The sequence below is a fragment of the Pseudonaja textilis genome, chromosome 3 (genome assembly GCF_049901715.1).
Source record: "Pseudonaja textilis isolate UNSWEBS1 chromosome 3, rPseTex1.2, whole genome shotgun sequence".
Lineage (NCBI taxonomy): Eukaryota > Metazoa > Chordata > Lepidosauria > Squamata > Elapidae > Pseudonaja > Pseudonaja textilis.
In genome coordinates, this window is record NC_141992.1 from 197,233,833 (window position 1) to 197,251,475 (window position 17,643).

Genomic DNA, 17,643 nt, shown 5'->3' on the forward strand with positions numbered 1-17,643 from the left:
GCATACAGGCTGGGAATATTTGGAGGTTAAAACATATGAAGAACAGTTGTAGGAACCTGGCATATCTTGTCTAACAAAGAGAAGGACTAAGGGTGCAGTAGAAAAACCTGGCCCATAGAATCACCAAGAATTGGACACAACTTAATGGATATCATCTTCATCATCATCAATCATCAATCATCAATCATCAATCATCAATCATCATCAAACAGTCTCCCAATATTTGAGGAGCTTCCCCAAAGAAGAGGGCATGATCTCTTCTTCAGAGCACATGAGGGCAAGACAAGAAACTATGGATGGAAACCTATCAAACAAAGAATTCAATTTCCTGACATTGAGAACAATTAATCGGTGGAAGGAATTGTAGGTGTTCTATCTCTGGAGGTTTTTAAGAAGATATTGGACACCCATTTGTCTCAAATGGAACAGGGTCTCCTGCTCAAACAAAGGGTTGGACTAGAAGACCTCCAAAGTTCCTTCCAATTCTGTTATTCTGTGTTCTATTGGGAAACCACCATACTTTTAACTTGTCCCAGTTGCCGATCATCATAAAATGTGCTTGATTGGGTTTTATTGCCATTATACAAAACCCATCAGAAGACTTAAAGTAAGTCAAGATGACAAGAACATAAAATGCTTCCTCAGGACCACAAGTTCATCTAGGCCACGATTACACCGTGGCAAGTAGCCATTTTCAGGAAATTCTTAAAACAAGACAGAACAGTGATCATTCTCATCCATTGCTGGTCCCCAGGTCTACATGACAGGTACCACCATCGTAAATGTATTTAATCCTTTCTAAAGATCACCTGAATTGGTGTTCAGATGTTATTGCATCTACAGGTTTCAGATTTCCTGGGTACCTATAACAGCCATTGATTAATGTGTGTCCCGGTCCACCCTGATTTCCAGATAGGATGTACAAAAGCTGCCCGATGCTTCTTGTTAGCGCCAATATTTCCCAAGTGCTTTCTTCAAGCCATCTTCTCCAGAACTGTTGGATGGCACCTGGTCATTGACCATGCTAACTCAGGGTGCTGGGAGTCATGGTCCATTGTATCTGGAGGGCACCCCTTGGAGAAAGACTACATCAGTGGAATTTAAATAACCTAAGGCTGTGTCTAATAGGAGGTCAACTGCATGGATCTTCTGCAATGTTGAGTCCGTTGACCTCACCTGCTTTAAATGGCAAGCCCAGTTAGATGGTCTTGCTTTGCTTCTTCCTTTTTTCTAATCCTGGCTGCTTTTGTAAGACTAGGCTTTTCATAACATTTAAACCCCGATTGAGAAGAGGGTTTATCACCCAAGATCTTTTCTCGCAATTTTCCGGGAGAAGCAATGAGGGGGAATCCGTTTCCCCCCCAAAGACAAACTTTAAGCTTCTCCCCTTAACTTTGTTTAGTAAGATGAAAAGACACAACCGATGTGCTCTAATGGTCTTCATGGCAAGGATCCAGGTTACCTTAGAGCAGTGGTGGGATTCAAAAATTTTTTACTACTGGTTCTCTGGGTGTGGTTTGGTGGGCGTGGTGTGGCTTGGGCGTGGCTTGGTGAGCACGATGGGGAAGGATACTGCAAAATCTCCATTCCTAACCCACTCCAGGGGGAAGAGTACTGCAAAATCCCATTCGCTCCCCACCCCACTAACCTGATTTCCAGCTCCGTTCTCCTGTGCAGGGCGACAAAAGAAGACCCAGCCCATCAGCTGGGACTCAATGGGAGGCAGAGAAGAGATGGGGGCAGGGCCAGTCAGAAGTGGGATTTGCTGGTTCTCCAAATTACTCAAAATTTCCGCTACCGGTTCTCCAGAACCGTTTAGAACTGGCTGAATACCACCTCTGCCTGAGGGACCGTCTCATCCCACTGAGATTGGCCTGCCCCACCTGCCTGGTGAGGGGGGCATGCTGTGGGCCCCACGGACCAGGGAATTCTAGCTAGTGGGATCTAGGAGAAAAGATCTTCTCTGCCATTCCTCAGGAACATCTCACCTCCTGGAGTGAGATCAACTCCAACCCTCTGATCTTTTGTAAGAGCCTGAAAACCAGGTTCTGCCGATTGACTTGGGGATCAATGGAGGATTTTCACATGGGGGTGGTTGATCGTTTAATAACAGATCCCACCTCCCCTCCCCCTGCTCAGCCCATTCCTTCCCTTCCCGCCTTTTAGTTACTCTATTTTGTATTTTTACAATTTTGTAGTACAGGTAGTTTTTCATTTACAAAAGTTTGTTTAGCGACTGTTCAAAGTTACAGTTAGACTGAAAAAATGGACCCATCTCTGTTTTTCCTATTTACGACCGTTCACATGATCAAAATTCACACCCTTGGCAACTGACTTATGTTCATGACGGTTGCAGTGTCCTGGGGTCATGAAAAATGACCATCTGGAGTTGCAAAACCCCTAAGTCTCATATACGTAACTGTTGCAACCGGATATATTTACAGGCAGTCCTTGATTTATTGAGCCCAACATTTCTGTTGCTGAGCAAGACAGTTGTTAAAAGAGCATTGCCCCATTTTAAGACCTGCCTCACTACCATTGTTAAGCAGTTGTTAAGTTAGAAACATGGTTGTGAAGTGAATCTGGCTTCCCCATTGAATTTGCTTATCAGAAGTTTGCAGGAACTGATAGAATAGAATGGAATGGAATGGAATGGAATGGAATGGAATAGAATAGAATAGAATAGAATAGAATAGAATAGAATAGAATAGAATAGAATAGAATAGAATGAAGGGAAAATGGAATGGAATGGAATGGAATGGAATGGAATAGAATAGAATAGAATAGAATAGAATAGAATAGAATAGAATAGAATAGAATAGAATAGAATAGAATAGAATAGAAGGAAAGGAAAATGGAATGGAATAGAATAGAATGGAATGGAATAGGATAGGATAGGATAGGACGGATAGAGGGAAGGGAAAATGGAATGGAATGGAATGGAATGGAATGGAATAGAATAGAATAGAATAGAATAGAATAGAATAGAATAGAATAGAATAGAATAGATATTGGAATGTAGATGTAATAGATAGATGTAATAGATAGATAGAAATAGGAATAGAATGGAATAGAATAGAATAGAATAGAATAGAATAGAATAGAATAGAATAGAATAGAATTCTTTATTGGCCAAGTGTGATAGGACACCCAAGGAATTTGTCTTGGTGCAAATGCTCTCAGTAAACATAAAAGAAAAGATACATTTGTCAAGAGTCAAGAATCATCCGGTACAATGCTTAATAATAGTCATAAGGTACAATAAGCAATCAAATCATACTAGGAAACAGTCAATATAGATCAAAGGGATACAAGCAACAAAGTTACAGTCATACAGTCACAAGTGGGAGGGAAGGGGTGATAAGGAGTGATGAGAAGATTAATAGTGATAGTAGTGCAGACTTTGTAAATAGTTGGACAGTGTTGAGGGAATTACTTGTTTAGCAGAGTGATGGCGTTCGGGAAGAAACTGTTCTTGTGTCTAGTTGTTCTGGTGTGTAATGCTCTATAGCATTGTTTTGAGGGAAGGAGTTGAAACAGTTTATGTCCAGGATGTGAGGGGTCTGTAAATATTTTCACAGCCCTCTTTTTGACTCGTGCAGTATACAGGTCCTTGATGGAAGGCAGGTTGGTAGCCATTGTTTTTTCTGCAGTCCTAATTACTCTCTGAAGTCTGTGTCTGTCTTGTTGGGTTGCAGAACCAAACCACTTAGACCTCATTGTGGTGTCCTGCGGACACACACAAACACAATTTGTCACACTCTTTCATCAGATTCCAGCAAAAATTACCCGTTCTGGAGAATGGGTTCACACATTCATCCATGCGATTCAGACTTATAACTACATGATTCACTAAACAACTGCCACAAAGGTAGGACCATCGACTTAAGACCATCACAAATTAGGTCGGAAATTCCTTTTCCCCATTGTGGCTATGAATCTACATAGATGGCTGTAATAGCTGTGAATACAGAGCCTTGGCCTAACAGCATCTCATTTAATGACTATTCGAGGGTTGTGAGAACATTGAAAAAAGGGATTGACGACCATTTTTCATACTTATAACCGTCCGTGGTCACATGATCAAAATTCAGATTCTTGGCAACTGACTCATATTTATGACGGTTGCGGTGTCCCAGGATCACGTGATCCTCTTTTGTGACCTCCTAACAATCAAAGTCAATGGGGAAGCCGGATTCACTTTACAACCGTGTCACTAATTTAACAACTGCAGTGATTCACTTAACAACCATGACAGGAAAGGTCATAAAATGGGGCAGAGCTCAATGGCCTCACTTAGTGACAGAGATTTGGGGCTGAACTGTGGTCATAAGTCAAGGATTAAATGCATTCTATTTATGTGGTCTTATTTTTGATGTTGTAAGCTGCCCAGAGTTACCCTGCGGTATGATGGGAGCGGCCAAGACATTTGATAAATAATTGTCCCAAAGTTTCTTTTATCAAGGGGCAACTGGATTTTCTGGTTTTTCTCTAAAGACATTCCTCTTCTCACCAAGAAGCTTCTTCAGTTCTGACTGTATGGGGGAGGAGTGGAAGGATTTATACTCCTTGCAGATAGCTGGTCATTTGCATCCTTTTAGAGGATCATTGAGGCCACTTGGAGGTTTATCTGTGTCCTCAGGGTCACCTGAGTAGTACAAATGGGTGTGGAGCCTTCTTGGAACTGCTGAAAGGACTGTGTTGTAGACTGGAGATAGATGATGTCATATCCCTCCCCCTTTGTTGAGAGAGGGATGTTCAATTTGGACATAGATGGCCTCTTTGACCCCTCTTTCAAACCAACAGTCCTCTCTGCCCAAAAGGTGGACTTGGCTATCTTCAAAAGACGGGCCTTTGTCTTTTAAATGCAGCTGGACTGCTGAATCTTGTCCTGATGGGTTTGTTTTCTTATGTTGTGCCACGCGCTTATGAAGTGGGTGACCCACTTTAATGACCCTCTAAAAGGATGCAAGTGGCCAGCTTTGTCTGCAAGGAATATCAATCCTTCCATTCCCCACCATCCAGTCAGAGCTGAAGAAGCTTCTTGGGTGAGAAGCAAAACATCTTCAAAGAACAACCAGAGAGTCTAGCTGCCTCTTGGGAAAAAAAAAAGCGCCTTTGGGACTACCATGACTGGGTGACTCAGAATCTGCCTAGACATTTGATAAATAAATAAATACATATACAATGAGTAATTTCCCCTTCTCTTCTTGACAATGCCACCTTGTTGGCATTCAGGAAAAAGTCCTGATCATTGATATTCTTTATGGGTGCAACCTGCCTAAATTAGATATGCATTAAAATACCCAGCATGAGATGCCACTGAATGCTGATGATTCTTGCCTGCTACATTACACTCTGTGCAATGAACACACTAAGGTGCCATACCCTAATATTTGTTGCATCTCTGTCGGGCTCCCGCAAGAGTTTCCTTCTCAATTGCCAGATCTTTCTTTCATTCTCACACACCTGCCCCAGAGGCATTTGGGGGGCTGGTTTCGCCAGCCAGCCGGAAAAGAAACCGGACCCCAAATATGAAGATATTTTAGCATAGCTGTCAGGGAAGGTCTTAGATGCTCTCTGAACTTGGTTGTTTTCTTGCAGATGTTTCATGGCCCAACAAGGAAACATCATTAGCGCTAGAAAGGAGGGAGGTTCTGAGAGGAGGAGGAGGAGGAGGAGGAGGAGGAGGAGGAGGAGGAGGAGGAGGAGGAGGAGGAGGAGGAGGAGGAGGAGGAGGAGGAGGAGGAGGGAGGAGGACTATGATGTGTTTGTTGCACTGAGTTTGATTGTTTTCTTGCAGATGTTTCATGGCCCAACAAGGAAACATCATCAGTGCTAGAAAGGAGGGAGGTTTTGGAGAGGAGGAGGAGGAGGAGGAGGAGGAGGAGGAGGAGGAGGAGGAGGAGGAGAACTATGGTGTGCTTGTTGCTCTGAACTTGATTGTTTTCTTGCAGATGTTTCATGACCCAATTAGGAAACATCATCAGTGCTAGAAGATGTTGTTAGTCTTGCACTGATGATATTACTGACTTGGGTCATGAAACATCTGCAAGAAAATTACTAAGCTCAGAGAGCACCAAGGACCCCACGATTCAACCCTGAGCTACAAATATTATATTCTCCTTTATTGCACAGTGGTCTATTTGATGCCTTGCCTCCAAACAACTCTCTTGGAAGACCAGGAGGTTGGTTATAGCTGCTCTTGGCTTTTCAGTTGGGTTAAAAAGCTGGAATATCCAAATCTTGAGTTTTTCAATCTCATAGCTCCTTTCTCCTTTCCCTGTTGCTGATCACTTCTTCCCTTTGCTTTCTCTGTCTTCCAGACTGATTTCGAGAAAGACGTGGACATGGCTTGTAGATCAGGTGAGCACATCACAGGTGAGACATCAACCTTGACCTGGTTTGGGGATTGAACTTGATGTTTGTGGTTTTTTTTAATTTACCCTTCTCCCTCGCTTCCTGACTGGGGTCTATGACAGTTCACCGTGGCCAACTCACCATGGTCAGCTCGCCATGGCCAACTCATTGTGGGACAATTTGCCACGCCCAACTTGCCATGGGACAAGAGTTACATGAATATCAAAGAAAGGGTGGTAGGGAATCATTAAAGATGCAAAAGGAAGGACAGAAGGAAATGTGAGTGGCAAAAATTAAAACATACTTTAGGTATTTTAAATAATGAAATTGAACTGCTAAATAGTACAGCAAGCGGACCATGGCGAATTCTCCTGTGGTGAGTTGCCACAGCAAGTTGGCTGAAGAAAGTTATCACATTCCTTCCTGATTCTGTGAAATTGTGAATCTGTATACCTGAGCTTATACCTTATTGGTCCAACTTTCTGGAGATCTTTGATGTTCTCCTGTGTCTAGTCCACCCAGCTTTCTTCTCACGCTCAAATAGCCCTGAAACCTCTAGACCTCCTTACCTTTATAGCGTTTTTTTTTCCTGGCTTCAAACCAAAAGCTCTGCCTGTCAACTAATGAAAACCACTCCCTTCCTTATCCAGTTTTCCTTTCTTTAAAGCAGGGATACAGTAGGGGGAGAAGCATGGGTGTTTCGTGACTTGTGGACTTCCTTAAACTCCCAGAATTCCTAAGCCAGCCATGCTCAGGGCGGGGAACCATGGCCCCCTATTTTTTAAAAAAAAAATATTTTAATTAAAAATATTACATCATTTTATATCTCTTTTACAGTCTTTGCAGCGCTCCCGCATCAATAATACTCATATATACATATCAATTACATTCCTTTTTCTTCCTTTAACTATATACATTGCCATTAAGTTTAATATACCTCTTAAATTACCTTTATAAATATAAAGGTCTTTGCTTCTATTTTCTAATCATTTATACCATGTGTCCCAGACCGAATAATATTCTGTTTCCCCTCTTTCTTTTAATTCTAATATTAGCCTGTCCATCTCCGCACAATCTAACACCTTTTTTAATCACCATTTCCTCAGAGGCCGTGCTGTTCTGTTTCCAGTTTTGCACATACGCAATTCTGCCTGCAGTCATTATGTGCAATATAATATATTGAATTTTCTAACTGCAGTTTCCTCTTATTATCCCTAGTAGAAATAGTTCGGGTTTTAACTCAATTTGTTGACTGTATAATTTCCTCTAGCCATTTTCTTATTTTAGTCCAGTACTTCCTGGCTTCCGGACAAGATTCCCCACATATGAAAAAAAAAAAAATGTATAAGAGGTCTCGGTGGTGCAATGGTTAGAGTGCAGTACTGCAGGCTACTTCTGCTGACTGCTGGCTGCCTCCAATTTGCCAGTTCAAATCCCACCAGGCTCAAGGTTGACTCAGCCTTCCATCCTTCTGAGGTGGGTAAAGTGAGGACCCAGATTGTTGGGGGCAGGAGGCTGACTCTGTAAACCGCTGTGGGCTGTAAAGCACTATGAAGTGGTATATAAATCTAAGTGCTGTTGCTATTTTATGACTTGTGGACTTCAACTCCCAGAATTCCTGAGCCAACATGCCTGGCTCAGGAATTCTGGGAGTTGAAGTCCACAAGTCATAAAAGGGCCACCGTTTCCCCACCTATCCCTGCTTTGAAAACTTCCTTCTCCTGTATTTTCCAACCCAAGAAAAAACAATGGAAACCGTGTACAAGGTGTGTATACATGGCACCAAACTGAACACGATATACAGTTGGTCCTTGACTTACAACCACAGTTGAGCCCAAAATTTCAGTTGCTAAGTGGAACATTTGTTCAGTGATTTTTGCCTATCCCCTCTCTGTCCACATTCATTAAGGGAATCATGGCAGTTGGGAAATTGGCACCACGGTTGTTGGGTGAACCTGGTTGATTTCGCTTGTCAGACGTTCCCATGATTCCCGCGATGCTGCAACCATCATAAATCGGAGTCATTTGCCACGGTGTCCAAATTTTGTTCATGTGACCCCAGAGATGCTTGCAATGGTTGTGTGAAAAACGGCCATAAGTCACATTTTTCGGTGCCATCGTAATGTTGAATGGTTGCTTAATGAACTGTTATAAATCAAGGCCCGCCTGGAATCAATCGCTCTTTCAAATCCTCTTTGGATTTTTCAGATCGTTCTTTTGTAGAAAAAAATAAAAATAAAGCCCAATACCAACATGGTCCAATCCTCCAAAATCCAATCTTTCAAACTGGGATCTCTTTAAGCCATGGAATTATGACTGTTGGTGATCCTATTATTTTATCCTTTCCTGGCTTTATTGCCCGTTTCTCTCTTCATTTTCCATACCTCCTGCCTGTTTGTAATCCTCAGCTTATCGCTGTATCTTTGTCCAGTGTGGTTCTGCACAATGAGGGAATGACAAATCCTTGTTTGCCTTCAGATATTATCTTAGTTGCCAAGAAAGTGGTCAAAACCGAGCAAACAGCTGTGCAATTTGTTGCATACACATCGGGACGTGGATTTAAAAAGTGAGGCATGGAATTGGTTTTCTTTGCCTCTTTGATTACATTTGGTCTTCTTTCAGTTTATCTCTCTCCTCCATGCACGCTCTTTAATTGTTTCTACCCTTCCTTCCTTCCTTCCTTCTCTTAATCCCATTGTCTGTTCGGCACTCAATTTGTGCTGGAATTGAATTAGTCGGGAATTTCTTGGGTCCGAGTTACAGGCAGCCAAAAGGATTTGTATCTTCCAATGCATTCAGTCACTAGTTTTATATCAAAATGTATTGTGCATACATTGTGTGGCGGTTTTTTTTTTGTTGTTGTTGTTTTGAATATGCAAGTTTGGGGGGGGGAAATCAACTTATGTGCAGTCTATTTGTAACACAGATAATATTTGTAGCTCAGAGTTGATATAAGGGGTCCTTGGTGGTCTCTGAGCTTGGTGGTTTTCACATTTCCTTACTCAACTTAGGCAACATCATCAGCGCAAGAAGGGAAGAGGAGGAGGAGGAGGAGGAGGAGGAGGAGGAGGAGGAGGAGGAGGAGGAGGAGGAGGAGAAGGAGAAGGAGAAGGAGAAGGAGAAGGAGAAGGAGAAGAAGAAGAAGAAGAAGAAGAAGAAGAAGAAGAAGAAGAAGAAGAAGAAGAAGAAGAAGAAGAAGAAGAAGAAGAAGAAGAAGAAGAAGAAGAAGAAGAAGAAGAAGAAGAAGAAGAAGAAGAAGAAGAAGAAGAAGAAGAAGAAGAAGAAAGGTTGTGAGGTCCCTGGTTCTCTCTGAGCTTGGCTGTTTGCGTGCAGAAGTTTTATTATCAAACCCCACTCCCTTCTAGCACTGATAATGTTACATAGTTCAGTGATGAAACCTTTGCAAGAAAGCAACCAAGCTCAGAGAACATCAAGGACCCCACAGTTCTCCTCCTTCTCCTCCCCTTCCTCTCCTTCTCCTTCTCCTCTTCCCTCTCTCTTCTAGCACTGATTATGTTACCTACTTTATAATGCCTTGGTAAGACCACACTTGCAATATTTTATCCAGTTCTCGTTGCCATGATATGAAAAGATGCGGAGAAAGAGTTCAGAGAAGAGCAAGGAAGATGATTAGGGGACTGGAGGCTGAAACATATAAAGAATGGTTGCAGGAATTGGGCAACGTCTAGCTTAATGAAAAGAAGGACTAGGGGAGACATGATAGCAGTCTTCCAATATTTGAGGGGCTGCCCCAAAGAAGAGGGAGTCAAGCTATTCTCCAAAGCACCTGAAGGCAGGACAAGAAACAATGGATGGAAACTCATCAAGGAGGGAACCAACTTAGAACTAAGGAGAGATTTCCTGACAGCTAGAACAATTAACCTGTGGAACAACTGGCCTCCAGAAGTTGTGGGTGAGGAAGGTGTAAACCCTGAGGAAGGGGTTAGTCTAGAAGGTCTCCAAGATCCCTTCCGGCTCTCTTATTCTGTTGTTATGCAAGCTGTTTTGAGTTCTTGGAAGAGAAGGCCATCCATAAATCCAACTGACAATGAAACAGAAATGCCAACAATTCTAATTCCAGCTAAATCCATCAACTTTATTGCTCATCAAAGATAGTGCCAGAATTCAGACTTAATACATAGCAGGCAGGCAGCCAGCAATCGTGTCACCCGAAATGAATAGTGTAAAAACAGGAAGGAAATATATAGATTCTTTTTTTACCTCAGAATACAGACTGTCCTCAACTTATGACCACAACTCAAACCCCAAATTCACATCACTAAAAGCTACTTGGAGTGAGTTTTGCCCCCATTTTGTGATGTGTTACACCACGGCAGTCAAGCAAACACCTGCCGTTGTTGGGCGAATCATGCGAATCATTCAGCGAATCTGCTACTCCCCATCAACTTGGCTCATCGGAATCCAGCTTGGAAGGTCGGGAATGGTGATCCCCTGATCCCAGACACCACGACCGTCATAAGTATGAATCAATTGCCAAGCGTCTGAATTTTGATACACATCATCATAGAGATGCTGCAACGGTCATATGTTTGAAAAGCTGGTTAGGTCATTTTTTTTCCTGTGCCGGTGTAATGTCAAACTGTCAGTAAACGAATGGTGAAAGCTATCTACATTTGAGATATGCACGACTTACAACAGTTCACTTAGTGACTGAAAAAAGTGAGTTATGAGTGTTGTTCACACAACCACCGCAGCCTTCAAAATTCAGATGCTTGGCAACTGGCATGTACTTATGACGGTTGCAGTATCCCAGGGTCACGTGATATTTGTTAACCTAATCCTGCGTAGGGTTTTCTCTGGTAATATTGTACTACTAACTAGAGCATACAAAACGTTTGCTAGACTGATTCTCGAATACAGGTCATCTGTCTGGAATCCGCACTGCATATCGGACATTAATACAATCGAGAGAGAGTCCAGAGATATTTCACGAGAAGAGTCCTCCACTCTTCTACTCGCAACAGAATACCTTATGCCTCCAGATTTGAAATTTGGGGCTTAGACAACTTAGAACTACCCCGCCTTCAGTCTGACCTAAGCATAGTACATAAAATTATCCATTACAAAGTCCTACCCATCAATGACCACAATATATGAGCACACAATAGATACTGTTCTGATCCAAACCTCTGAAACAAACACGAAATAGAGATAGCAGCAAAACCTTTTAATGGTTCTTTACGAATTCCATTCCTTCCCAGTTAAAAGGCTGTTTCAAACCAATTGTCTCCGATAAGAACGAGCCTTGCCAAGGTGGTGCAAGGCTGCCAAGAACACTAGATAAAGTTGCCAAGAAATAGTTCAAAGAGTCTCCAAACGCAAACCAAGATAGCACAAATGTCCACAAGTTTTGTGTGCAAAAACTTCTTTGCTTCCTGCAAAGAACTCGGGTTCCTCAGCTGGCTTTTATCTCTTAAGGGAGGGGCCATCACCTTGCAGCCTTACTCCCGAGTAACCCATGCTGCTGCAGCTGCTCTTTCCTTTGAGCAGCCCTGTGCGCACATGCACTGGGCACAGGCTCCTCGGTTGACTCTTCCTCACTGCTGCCAGCCTCCATAATCTCCGAAGGCAGCATTCCACTCTCTGATGGTCCTGGCCCCATCCCTGCCTCACATGCAGGCCCCTCACCTGAGTCCTCTCTCTTCGAGACCTCAGCCGTCTGCACCTGTTGCCGGTGAACCACAACAGGTACAAACTCAAGATAAACTTCACCAAACTCAATTACAGGAAATACGACTTGGGCAACAGGGTGATCAATATACCTGGAATGCACTACCTGACTCTGTAGTTTTTTTCCCCAAACTCCCAAAACTTTAACTTTAGACTGTCATATGGCTGACCTCATCCCATTCCTAAGAGGTGCATAAGGGGGCGTGCATAAGCACACCAATGTGCATACAGTCCCTGTCCCAATGTCCCCTTTTATTCGTACCCATTTCATATATTCCCTAATCCTGTTTGTACTTATACCTGTTATCCAATACTTGCTTGACAAACAAACAATCAGACAAACAAATGAACAAACAATAAACAAACAAACAAACAAATAAATATCCTCTTTTGCAACCTTCTAGCAAGCCAAGTCAATGGGGAAAAAAATCCAGATCACTTTGCTAGTGGAATAAATGCAGGGATCCCCTTAACTACTGCGGCAAGAAAAGTCATAGAATGACTCGTTTAACCTATGTTCCACTTAGCAGTGTACATTTCAGTCCAATGGGGTTATAACTTGAGGACTACCTGGATTCCTGGATTTCAGACGGTGTTGATTCCATTAGGTTCCATGCATTTGTCAACTTTCCAACTGTGTTCTTTGAATGCGCATATATTCTCCCAATAACTGAAGTACAGATTAATAGAGTGGGAAGGGACCTTGTAGGTCATCTAGTCCAACCCCCTGCCCAAGCAGGAGACCCTACACCATTTCTGGCAGATGCCAGTCCAATATCTTCTTGAAAGCCTCCAGGTATGAAGCTCCCACAACTTACGAAGGAAACTTCTGAGTTCCACTGGTTGATTGTTCTCGCTGTCAGAAAAGTTCTCCTTTTTTCCAGGTTGAATCTCTCCTTGTTCAATTTCCATCCATTATTCGGGTGCTTTAGAAAATAGCTTGACCCCCTTCCTCCTCTCTGTGGCAGCTTCTCAAATATTGGAAGACTGCTATCCTGTCTCCCCTGGTCCTTCTCTTCACTAGACTAGCCATGCCCGGTTCCTGCAACCATTCTTCGTATGTTTTAGCCTCCAGTCCCCTAATCACCTTAGTTGCTAAAGAGCCAAACCATTCCTGCTTTCTGTCAAAAAAAGCCTCTTACCAACAAGCATAAAAATGGATGTAAATCCCCTTTCAAATTCACATCCCTTTCCAGGGCAGTGCAAAATGATGTGAAGGGAAGGCATTGTCGTGTTTGCACACACCTTTAGCATTCGAGCCTTTTGAACAGACACTATGCACGATGTTGGGCATTCCATTGAATTGTCACATCCCATCCAAGCCATTTATCTCAGGGGAGGGACTGTCACCAGCTGCTCTTCAGCTACTTTGCCCAAAATAAATCAAACCAAACAGAATCAAACGTGAATTATACCCGCGGAAGTACAACATATCCATCAGCAATCAAATTGCAGTTTCAACCACAGTCTCCCTGGAGAATGTACCATAAATTATATTGTGGTCATGTTGGCGTTTTTTAATTGATTTGCATCTGTAATTTGACCTGGATGGTTGAGGGAATCTGAGATCCATTTGGAATGAATTTATGGTGGTGGGTGCATTAAAAACCAGATAGATCCTTCCATCCCATGGTTCTTGGATGAACAGAATAGAATAGGATAGAATTAGAATTAGAATGGAATAGAATAGAAAATACAGAATAGAAAATAGAATAGAATAGAATAGAATAGAATAGAATAGAATAGAATAGAATGGAATGGAATGGAATGGAATGGAATGGAATGGAATGGAATGGAATAGAATAGAATAGAATAGAATAGAATAGAATAGAATAGAATAGAATAGAATAGAATAGAAGGAAGGGAGAATGGAATGGGATGGAATGGAATGGAATGGAATGGAAAAGAATAAGGTATAGAATAGAATAGAATAGAACAGAATAGAATAGAATGAAATGGAATAGAATAGAATAGAATAGAATAGAATAGAATAGAATAGAATAGAATAGAATAGAATAGAATAGAATAGAATAGAAACTCTATTGTCACTTTGAATGTACCCTAATCGGCATATATTAAAGTGAAATTTCAAAGGGTCACTACCTCCAGTATACACTACATAATATAACAGAATAAATAAATACAAAACAATAAAGAATTATGCATATACCCGCATATATTATATGTCACAGTGAAACAACACCATCCATTTCAGATGTATACCTGTACATGGTGAGGGAAATGAATCTTGCGAGTTTACTAGACAGATGGTATAAATATAAACTGTGGGGAGTCAAATTTAATGTCAATTCACTATTGGAAGGTGTGAGTGGGCGTGGGTTGATCATGTCCCTTCATATTTGGGGCAGTGGGTGACAATGAAGTAATTAGGAAATGCAGGTAGTTCCCATCTTACAACTTTTCATTTGGTGACTGAAGTTACAACAATACTGAAAAAAAGTGATTTATGACTGTTTTTCACACTTAATGACCATTGCTGCATCCCCATGGTCATGTGATCAAAATTCAGATGCTTGGCCACTGGTTCATATTCATGACAGTTGCCATGGTCCCCTTTGGCGACCTACTGACATGGAAAGTCAACAGGGAAGCCAGATTCACTGAATGACCGTGTTCCTAAACTAACCGCGGCAGTGATTCACTTAACAACCATGGCAAGAAAGATTGTAAAAGGGGGCAGAAATCACTCCGCCACTGTCTCACCTAGCAGCAGAAATGTTGGACTCAGTTGTGGTTGTAAGTTGAGGACTACCTATGGTAGGCAACCTGTCTTTTGGACAAGGAAGGGGGACATGTGGTTGTATGGCATCATGGTTTCCATAGCACCTTCTGAAATCCCGTCTCTTTCCTCCTGATTTGTTAGTGCTCAACAAGGACATCAGTACGTGTCGTACCATGACCATCACTGGGACTCTGAAGCGCCCGTCCCTGCAGGATGAGGAGAAGCTGAAGCTCAACCACCAGAAAGGGTCCTCCAACTTCAACAGTCTTCCAGCCAACGTCTCCAAGATGCATCTCCAGAGCTCCCCACACTACCTGGGCACCATCAACCTCAATGACTTCAGCAACCACACCTTGACTTTGAAGAAGGACAAAAGCCAACCTCCCAAATCCATCTACATCTGTGATGGAGATATCTTCAAAAAGCTGGATTCGGAGCTCTCGCGGGCACAGGATCAAACCAGGGACACTGGCTATGTCATTCTGCCCACCAACACCTCCACCTTGAGGCCCAAGCCGCCACCGCCGCCTCCGCCGCCGCCGCCACCGCCGCCGCCACCCAAGGATGACACCAAGTACAGCATCAACATTGACCAGATGCCCCAGACAAGACTCATCCACCTCAGCATGGCGACAGATCCGGGCTTTGTGGTCAAGAGCCCCCCAAGAGAACCCCCAGGGATCAGTTGTGCAGAAGGGCAAGCTTCTTCAATGATGCAGCAGCAACCCTTGTCTCCTCCCTTGGTCAATAAATCCATGGACCCACAGATGCCCAACAGCTTGTGTGACATGGTCAAAACCAGTAATACTGGAATTGTGACCAAGAATGAGACAGTCGCCACCCTCTCCATGAGCTCCCTAGAAGTAAGTGGTGGCCTTCTCCATACTTGGGTTGGAGAGGTCCTTAAATTCCATTCTTGCTCACTGAAATGATTATTTTTAAAGCAGAGCTACACAGAATAGGACAGATCTCTCTGATCTGTTTGATCAACGTTTGATCAATGTTTGAGAGGCTACCACAGAGAGGAAGGGGTCAAGCTATTTTTTAAAGCACCTGAAGGCCAGACAAGGAATAATGGATAGAAACTGAACAAGGAGAGATTCAACCTGGAAATAAGGAGATATTTCCTGACAGTGAGAACAATCAACCTGTGGCACAGAAGTTGCCTTCAGAAGTTGTGGGAGCTTCATCACTGGAGACTTTCGAGAAAAGATTGAACTGCCATTTGTCAGAAATGGTATAGGGTCTCCTACTTGGGTGGATGGGGGGTTGGACTAGATGACCTACAAGGTCCTTTCCAACTCTGTTCATCTATAAATTCTTAAAACAGTGGGGTGCAATCTTATTTTGACCCAGATTCCAAGTGGTAGATGATCCAGTGTTTGTTTTAGGACAAGGAGTCTCCAAATTGGTGACTTTAAGACTTGTGGACTTCAACTTCCAGAATTCCCCAGCCGGCATGGTTGTTTTGTAGATTAACTGAATAGCAGAATAACAAAATTGGAAAGGACCATGGAGATTTCCTAGTCCAAACCCCTGCTCAGGTTTTAGGATAGAAGTTAAGACTGGACATTTTTTGTCAATGAATTCCAGCAGTGTCGGGCTGTGATTGCACTCCTAAAATGATTTCGTTAATTAATGTCCTTCATTAATGACAATCATTTGCTATGCATGGAATGTGCTTCCAAAGTATTTTACATTTATTAATTTTCCCCACTTATCTCTCCTAATTATCCTTCAAGGGACAAGAAAGACCTAGGTAGCATCTTTCTGATATTATCTCAATTGATGCTTTTGCGCATCCCAGCTGGGTGTAAATCTCAGCCCTAGAACCTCATCATCACGTTGGACCAATAATGCAGAAATTGGGGTGTTTTCTGGGGGGTGAAATATGGATAGTCATAATGGAAGAAATGTTTCTTATGGAAGCCTGGGTAGAAGCCAGTTGAGTCTCTCCAGTTTTCAAGTCCCTTTGCTTCAGACATTTCGAGAGGGAGGAATTCTGGGAGTTGAAGTCCACAAGTCTTAAACTTGCCAAGGTTGGTCATAGTAGAGAAAGTTTACAAAGAACGTGGAATCATAGTGTCTTCAACCCGCTCCTCAAGCAGGAGACCCCATGCCATTTCAGACAAATGGTTGTCCAATGTCTTCCTGAAAACCTCCAGTGATGGAGCACCCACAACTTCTGAATGCAAGTTGCTCCAATGGTTAATTATCCTCACTGTTAGGAAGTTTCTGTTAGAGTTTGCAGCATAAATTCACGCCCAGAAAACACACAGACTGATTCAGCAGGATCATTCACTTCTTTATAAACATATTCATATGAGTAAAGTTTACAATACCATTTGTAGATTCTGTCAACGTAACATAGGCAAAAACACAAGCACCACCAGCAGCAGCAGCTCAGAGCAGATATCGGTTTCTGCAAGCAAGCAAGACTAGTCTTTCACTTTAGAGCTGAGCACAGGACAGAGATGAACCACACCCAGATTCTCTCTTTAAGTTTCAGCCCCCAATTCAGCTGTCATTGGCTGACCTCTAAGCTCTTTTCCAGTTCATGAATATACTCTTGACAGTTTCTCCTTAATTCCAGGTTGCTTCTCTCCTTGATTAGTTTCCAACCATTGCTTCTTGTCCTGCCTTCAGGTGCTTTGGAGAATAGCTTGGCTCGCTCTTTTTTCTAGTGGAGCTGAGAAACTTTTAACTGGCTCTCCCAAAGGTGCTTTTTCAAAACGACTTTCTTGGGCTTTTTCCTTGAAAATATTTCGTTTCTCATTCAAGAAGCTTCTTCAGTTCTGGCTGAAAGGCGGGGAATGGAAGGATTTATATTCTGTGCAGTCATCTGATCC

At 42.6% G+C, this 17,643-nt stretch overlaps 1 protein-coding gene across 1 annotated transcript in view; it reads left to right on the plus strand.

Moving 5' to 3' along the window:
- ADGRB1 (adhesion G protein-coupled receptor B1) overlaps positions 1 to 17,643 on the plus strand; it is a 268,637-nt gene that overhangs the window by 240,984 nt on the left and 10,010 nt on the right. Inside the window, exons 27-28 of the mRNA XM_087931808.1 lie at positions 6,327 to 6,381; positions 14,936 to 15,657. Of these exons, the coding sequence (XP_087787934.1) occupies positions 6,327 to 6,381; positions 14,936 to 15,657 (777 nt within the window). The remainder of the gene's footprint in view (positions 1 to 6,326; positions 6,382 to 14,935; positions 15,658 to 17,643) is intronic.